At 43.9% G+C, this 8,583-nt stretch overlaps 1 protein-coding gene across 1 annotated transcript in view; it reads left to right on the top strand.

The window, feature by feature from the left end:
* LOC111861510 (esterase FE4) overlaps positions 1–8,583 on the top strand; it is a 38,160-nt gene that overhangs the window by 7,910 nt on the left and 21,667 nt on the right. The window contains exon 2 of the mRNA XM_033750352.1: positions 7,309–7,457. Coding sequence (XP_033606243.1) covers positions 7,309–7,457 — 149 coding nt within the window. The remainder of the gene's footprint in view (positions 1–7,308; positions 7,458–8,583) is intronic.

Here is an 8,583-nt window from a genome sequence, read left to right as displayed (position 1 = left end):
AAATTACAGATTTACGATTACTCCTATCTGCAGTATCACAATTAGTACACTCCAAATGCCGCAATACAGCTGACTAGTTGCTGGCTAACTCGGAACTAACTCGGAGGTAGCTCGCGTACTCACTCGGCGGTAGCTCCAGGACTCGCTGACGTCACAGTACAACTAACTGTGAATAGCCTTCGCTGCTCCTTATGTAGCCTTGATCGGACAATACGGAAAACGGCCACGTAATAGGCACCGTTGTTGCCTGGCGCTGTGTTGCTAGTAACGCTAGCGGAAGTAACCACTGTTACTACCGTAACAATCCTGTTGCGTCACCGTTACGTTACCGTGCGGAGGAGGGGGAGGGGAGCGCTGACTCACCCGCCGCGTCACTGCTGGTGGGGGGGGTTCTCCTTTGCGCAACATGTCACAATATTATCACTGTTGGCGCTACTGGAGACCTCGCTACTAATTTTCATATCGTGCAGACAAAATTGTTCTCTATGTTTTGCAAACCAGTAAACATGACGTACCCCATGCAAACCCGACTAATATTCTACAGAATTATGATAACCCCTTATCATTAGAGGCAGTATGCAGTTTCTTGTCTGAATTAATTACAGCATGTAAGTGGCAGGCAGCGCGATAATGATAAACAGCTGTTACAACATGGCAGGTTTTCAGGCCTGTTAGTCGCACTGTACCTTCCATGAGAATGTAAGCATACATTGCTGTAGAAATCTTCGGTTGGCATCATCGTCGTGTTCCTGTAACGAGCTTATTACTAAGCACAGGTTCTGTGAAATTTACATTACATTTGTCGTTTATAACCTCAAACATTTACAACGTCGCCATATTTGTAATTGTTGAATTAAAATCAGTGCTTCATACAAAATATATGTTTATAGTTTATCTATATACCGTCACGTGTATTATTAACTATAGGTGGGGTTTTGGATTGAATGACTGGATTCATTGACACCTTATACATTCACACAATTCAGGACTACAGGTAATACACTGCTGTCGCTTATCTATACACTTTCCAGTTCACTGTTGCACATGCACTAGAGTTCTCAGTCTTCACTAGTCGTATCCTGGCAACGGATTTATCATAGTCTCACTACCATTTCAAACCACATATGAAGTTTTATTTGTCATTATTCTGCAACTGCCAAGTCAATTCAATTCTTCTGTTCCCAAGCTCATGTCCTGGCAGGCTGCTGTCTCCAAGCTCGACCCTTCACTTCCGACTCCACTGCTGTTCTCTACTGTCTCTCTACTACTCGTAATATCAGTGTCAGGTCAAAGTCAAAGTCACATTGCGACTGACGGTAAGTCAGTCAGTAAGTCTTGGTGTCGAGCCCCATCTGGGGCTCATGACCAGATATTTATTACTGTTTGACATTTATGGTCTTGTTTTGGAGGAGCGCCCTCTCTGACGAGAGGACGGGTCTGTATTTTATATATGCTGCTGCCCTTGCCAGCGCAGTCTATCTCGGGTCCAAGTCCCTTGAGTCTCGCAACTATATTTTATTGTCTCAAATTTGAGACTCCCCTTTTCGTCGCCTCCTACTACCCGCAGGGTCACGGTGAAGGTATTCGATCCCCCTCCACATTGGTGGCCTCTCATGTCAGTGTCTTCTGACTGTACCCTTTTGTAAACCCTCGGCACGGACCAAACAGAAAGCCCAGTCTCTCTGTTGTTAAGCAAGCGTTTTATTGGTACGCTGCCAGGCAATGGGTATACACGTCACAATACATTAGATTTCACTTGCCTAGATCCAGTGACTCACTCACATATGGCCATCGAAGTGAAACCTAGTAGGATCCTCAGTACAATGTAGTGAGGATCCTATATTAAGTCGTTCACAACTCAGAAGTTTGTCTGTTGGCTAGGTTCTTGGTAAAGATTGTAAAAAAGGTAAATCTATCCTTGTAATAGGCCATGGAGGCCCATAGGTTTGAGAGAAGCCGAGGCTCCCACATTTTCTAGACAATCGGCTCATAGATTGTGGTGAGGTTGTCAGCCTTACACGCCGGCCGCCACTTTCCTCCCAGGAAGATTCCTGGTACTCATTTCTGTTAGAGGCTGAGCCGACTGCAGAGCCATATTTCGGCTGGAAGGATTAGGTCAATTGAGAAATCCAATGTCCTTATCGGGAATCAAACTCGCGACCTTCTGGCTTGTAGCATAGTGCCTCAACCAACTACGCTACCGCGTGCCCCGAATGGATGTAACTAAAACACTTCTTGAGATGTTCGGCGGCAGACTAACTTGTTACACACTGGGGTTCGCCACCCACAGTTTGAGAACCTCCGTTGTAGCGTGACGACTATAGTTGCTTTTTATATGGATCCGAATATTGGACGTTAACGAGACATGAACGGAGACGACAAAAATGCGTTCCTTCAGAGGAGTCGCAGTTTTGGCCTACGGTGTGGCGAACGCGTGCTAAAGATAATAGAGGAGAACTGGTAATAGCAGAAAAACGCAAACTCAGAAGTAAATGGCAACAATCAAGAATCCACATGATACAACCCTTCTCAATAGAGCCAGCCAACAATTATACAAGGAAATAAAAAATATCAAACAATCAACAATTAACAAGTCCTTCACAGAACTCACTCCAGATCGTAGCACCGAGTACTCACTCTAGAAAGATACAAAATATTTAAAAAGACCTATAGCTCAAGTACCACCCATAAAAACGGATGGAAGATGGGCTCGTAATGATTTTGAGAAAGCAAATATATTTGCACAACATATTGAAAAAAGATTCCATCCAAATCCTGGACCGGATACATTACCAGTTCTCAGCTCGAATGATTATCTGGACAAGATTCCACTGATTACTCATAAAGAAGTTGCCGAAGAAATAAGAACTAATTTCAACCCGAAAAAAAGCACCAATTTCATTACTGCCGATTATGTCTAAGCTATTTGAGAAACTGACGCTTAAACGTCTTAAACCTATCATTGAAGGGAAACACCTAGTTCCAACGCATCAGTTTGGCTTTAGAAAAAATCATTCGACAATTATCCAGGTACGTCATATCAATGACGTCATTGAAAAAAACGCTTGAAAACAAAGGAGTTTGCTCTGCTGTCTTTGTTGACATTGTACCAGCTTTTGAGAGAGTATGGCACAAAGGCCTACTTCACAAAATGAGATCAATTTTGCCCGATCATTTCTATCAACTCCCTAAATCTTATTTAACCATTCGGTACTTCCGCGTCAAACACGAAGACTCGTACTCAGGACTGAAGATAATCAAGGCTGGTGTCCCACAGGGAAGTGTACTGGGGCCAGTCCTATATCTACTTTATATTAATGTGCCAACTACATCGAACAGTACTATAGCCACGTTTGCAGATGATACAGCAGTCATGGCAGTAGGAGAGACTGTTGAAAGCTCAACTCAAGGCTGGTGTCCCACAGGGAAGTGTATTGGTGCCAGTCCTATATCTACATTGTATTTATGATGTGCCCAATACACCGAACAGTGCTACAGCCCCGTTTGCAGATAATACAGCAGTCATGGCAGAAGGGGAGACTGTTGAAAGCTCAACTTAAGGCTGTTGTCCCACAGGGAAGTGTACTGGGGCCAGTCTAATATCTACTTTATATTAATGATGTGCGCACTACATCAAACAGTACTATAGCCACGTTTGCAGATGATACAGCAGTCATGGCAGTAGGAGAGACTGTTGAAAGCTCAACTCAAGGCTGGTGTCCCACAGGGAAGTGCATTGAGGCCAGTCCTATACCTACTTTATATTAATGAAGTGCCCACTACATCGAACAGCACTATAGCCACGTCTGCAGATGATACAGCAGTCATGAGAGTAGGAGAGACTGTTGAAAGCTCAACTCAAGGCTGGTGTCCCACAGGGAAGTGTATTATGGCCAATCCTATACCTGCTTTAGATTAATGATGTGCCCACTACATCGAACAGTGCTACAGCCACGTTTGCAGATGATACAGCAGCCATGGCAGTAGGAGAGACTGTTGAAAGCTCAACTCAAGGCTGGTGTCCCACAGGGAAGTGTATTATGGCCAATCCTATACCTGCTTTAGATTAATGATGTGCCCACTACATCGAACAGTGCTACAGCCACGTTTGCAGATGATACAGCAGCCATGGCAGTAGGAGAGACTGTTGAAAGCTCAACTCAACGCTGGTGTCCCACAGGGAAGTGTACTGGGGCCAGTCTAATATCTACTTTATATTAATGATGTGCGCACTACATCGAACAGTACTATAGCCACGTTTGCAGATGATACAGTAGCTATGGCAGTAGGAGAGACTGTTGAAAGCTCAATTTAAGGCTGGTGTCCCACAGGAAAGTGTACTGGAGCTAGTCCTATGTATTAATGATGTGGCCACCACATCGAACAGTACTATAGCCACGTTTGCAGATGATACAGCAGTCATGGCAGTAGGAGAGACTGTTGAAAGCTCAATTTAAGGCTGGTGTCCCACAGGAAAGTGTACTGGGACTAGTCCTATGTATTAATGATGTGCCCACTACATCGAAAAGTACGACAGCCACGTTTGCAGATGATACAGCAATCATGGCAGTGGGAGAGACCGTTGAAAGCTCAACTAGAAACCTACAATTAGCTGTAAATAAAGTCGCCCTCTGGACAAAAAAATGGCGAATTAATCTCAGCGAAGCCAAATCAGTGCATAATGACTTTACAAACAAGAGGATTGCACAACAATCAATCTTCATCAATGGCACTCAAGTTCCATACACCAACAGCGAAATATCTTGGAATAACTCTAGACGCCAAGTTACGGTGGGAAAAACATATCAAGAAAAGACGTGACGAGCTCAACAATAAGTTCAGAAAAATGTCTTGGTTGCTTGGACGCAATTCTGAGCTATCACTCCACAATAAACTTACATTATACAAACAAACTCTACGTCCAGTTTGGAGTTATGGTATCCAGCTGTGGTGCTGTGCCAGTGAATCCAATATTCAAGTGATTCAGAACAAAGTGCTAAAGTGTATTTTCAACGCACAATGGTACGTTCGTAACAGTGATCTTGGGATCGAGAAGGTTACAGATATCATCGCTAAGTCCGCCACCTCTCATGAAAAGAGACTCCAAAACCATGTCAACATTGAAGCATCCAGATTTCTCAACGTGAACAATATGATTAGACGACTCAAACGGAAGAAACCGTTCGAACTAGTTAAAAGTTAAAGTACTAAGTAATTCAGTGGAAGTGACTAAGTTTTAATTTACGTAATTACTAGGTTTAGAAAAAATTAATCGTTAGTTATCCAGCTATTTTTAATTGTAATTAAGTTCGGGGTTACCCACTCTTTCATTAACAGATACTGGATGTAGCATATATAAATAAATCAATAAAAGAGCTATTAAAAGGAGCGCTTGGAGATTATGGTTGTAAACCGATCATAAAATGTTGTAGCAATATGAGTCGAAGGAGGTCCGAAGAAATAAACACGGGAAACGACTGATGAACACGCAACTAGCAGCAGGAGTGTAGATGTTTATGGCAAGATACGATACGTACTTTTATTTCATACATAAAATTAATAGCTGCATAACTAGCGGCTCCTCAAGGAGGGCTCAGCTCCGTTAAGCTAGTTACTTACATAACTTAATTAAGCTAACTTAGCAAGATTTGAGTCTACAGCTCTCTCCGTCTCTGTTGTTGAACAAGAAATCGAGCCGACTCTCACACTGAAGAGAATACTCTAGGTTAGGCTTGTCAACCGAACGCGACCTTAAATCCCTAAAGGTGTAAGGTAAAGCTGTCTTAATTAAGCACCACGCCATGAAGGCGTATGGGGGAATGGAAATGCAGCTCCACCATTCTTGACCTCGACACTCGATGGAGGTGAGTGATTAGCTTCACACCCTGGCCGCTTAAACACCGGAGAAAGAGTCCCCGGTACTCATTTGATAATAGCCTAGGTGGGCCCTAGAGTCGGTCTGGATGCTTTAGAGTAGAGATATTTCTCATGTCCCTACCGGGAATCGAATCCTAGCCTGTCACTATTCCGACTGAGCATCCGAAACAAAAATAAAAATGCATAATCACCCAGTCAGTTCGCCATAGGCTGCTCTTCTACCTACCGTATCAAGACTCTCTGGCTATCGCTGCTTAGAAACCTCTCTCCCAAAAGTTAATCTATTGTGCCACGTAGTTACCACACGGATCGCACAGATAACATTGTTTTCCATTTACTCCATTGTTTCGTGTTACGAATCTGTTGCAGCCGCTACATAGCAACGGCTGTTGTATAGATGCTTACTTCGCGGTCGTTGACTTGCAACGGGCCTACATGCCACAGTATCACGTGAAACTACAAGGAGGTAGCCGGATGTAGTTGGGAAGGAAAATCAATAATGTACCTGTGAGCTGAAGTGGTTCTGCAGCCGAGTTTCGAACCAAATTCCGTTCCATCTTATAGCCCTGTTATCCTGCTTCGTAACTGATTGGTACTAACAAGTTCGGGAACTTCTTAAAATTAAACAGAATCCTACAGTTATAAGTAACATATAAGAAATAAGCTCTGTCTGACTAAACTAAGAATGCCAGCCAGAAACTGGTGATCGCTACATTCATGTCCAAGAGGCAGCTGGTTCGATTCCAGTCGCACTACTGTCTATCACGACCGGCGTTCACCTTCTAGATCCTTACCAACTGGTCAACAGTGGTCATGGTCTCGTCCCATTCCTTGTCATAACATATGTAGGTGAAACAGTGTCGTTAAATAACTTTAGTGAGAGAATTTAAACCATAATCTCGGAATAATTCAGTGGAAGAAATATCCCTACGATTCTGAGCTTCTCGTATAAAAACACATAAAAATATAAGAAACTAAAACTTAACCTGTTGTTCTGTATGAGTGTGAAACTCAGTCTGTCGCCATAAGGAAATAGCATAGAGTGAGCGTGTTTCAGGAATGGATAGTAAATGGACTCTTGGATCCCCGTAATAGGAAGATGACGAAAATTGCATAATCAGCGTCATAATTTGTACCATTCAACAAATGACGAAACATTGGATGGGTGCGACATGTAGCATGCAGAATTGCAATGATAACGGTGAAAGTGGTCTTACAGAAACATGATAGGCCTGCAGTTGTGTGGATGGATTCAGTTGACTCAGGATAGAGCCCAGTAACGGGTCCTCATGAATACAACAATGAATATGCAGATTCAAAAAAAAAGTGTGAAATTTTCGACAAGCCAAGTGACTATCAGCTCTGAAGCAGAACCCTGCTTAATTCAGTTAGATTCAAACCTCTAACCCGATGTGTTATTTTTGTTGGCAGCCTCCACAACCTGTAGAACCATGGACCGGTGTGCTGGACGCTACCAAGGAAGCCCCTGTGTGTGTCCAGCGAGGGTTCCTCCCCAGCGATATAGAAGTCAGAGGACAGGAAGACTGTCTCTACCTCAACGTCTACACGCCACGGGTAACGTTCTCTTCCACGGATCATAAGCCGGCCTGATCAGTTGGCTTTCCCACCACTGTCCTCTCGCTGATGGAGCACAGGGAACACAGATTTGTATCAAGTTGTGAAGAGCAGTGGTTCCCGGAAGGGTTTATGTTGAGCGTTTATTCATGTGAATAAAAATATTCAGAAGTCTCCAGTCTATACAAACGTGACTTAATCACGTCTAAGATTTACTCTTTCAGCCTAATTGAGCTATTTTGAAATAATGAGAAGAGACTTATGAAGTCATCATGCTGTCGGTCTGCTTATGCCTCTGTGTCTATGTATCTGTTTGCGTCTGTCCGTCTGTGTATCCCCCCATCCTAACCTTGTTAGGAGGCTTATGAGATCAGCTTGCTACTTGTGTACCTCTTTAATTTGTTTCGTTTTCTAAGCGGTCCGTTTTGCGTGAAAACAAAGCAGGAGATTAGCTCCCGACTTCTTGATTGTTGGACTGTATGTTTCGGACTCAGTCTGGCTTTCTCTGGCCAATTCATGTGCATAATAGCCAGGACTTTAGTAATTTCAGCCGCCGCCGGAGAGCGCTTAGCTGCAGATCTGAGAAACGCTTCTAACCGTCTAGTGCGTTTAGGCCCTTTGCGTTGGGTGCCACTCCTTCTTACCGTCCTTCTCCGGCAGTCCTCTTAAGAGCCCTTTGGTTGCTGGTTGCATCTGCTCCGCTAGCCGTTCCCTCTCACCTGTGGTTACTTCGAGTTGGCAGGTTGCTGCTGCGTCCTTCCTATCCAGTTCTGTTTCCCTTTTTGTTGTTCTGGTGGATAATAGTTTGCGGGGTATGGGTTATCGGAGTGCTGGGCGCCAGTAAGCTTACTGTAACGGCTTACATTTCGGGGAAAAGGGGGGATGAACTGGAAACTACAGGTGCTAGGTACCGCGTTCTCACTGGAGCGATGAGATTCGGTCTCAGGGTGAATACGGGCCTCGCGTCAGCGGGAAAGAGAAGAGTGTTTTAGGTAGGCACTAACACACACTGTTTAAGTAGCCGATATTGCTACACACGTACATTTAACAGCACTTCCTTAAAACACATGGAAATCTCTCCAACGTTGCCGACCGGATCCCTGGCTAGTTAGTTAGCGGCTGTTTCTTTTA

This window comes from Cryptotermes secundus, unplaced genomic scaffold (assembly GCF_002891405.2).
Source record: "Cryptotermes secundus unplaced genomic scaffold, Csec_1.0 scaffold959, whole genome shotgun sequence".
Classification (NCBI taxonomy): Eukaryota; Metazoa; Arthropoda; class Insecta; order Blattodea; family Kalotermitidae; genus Cryptotermes; species Cryptotermes secundus.
This window is presented reverse-complemented; position numbering and strand designations above follow the sequence as displayed.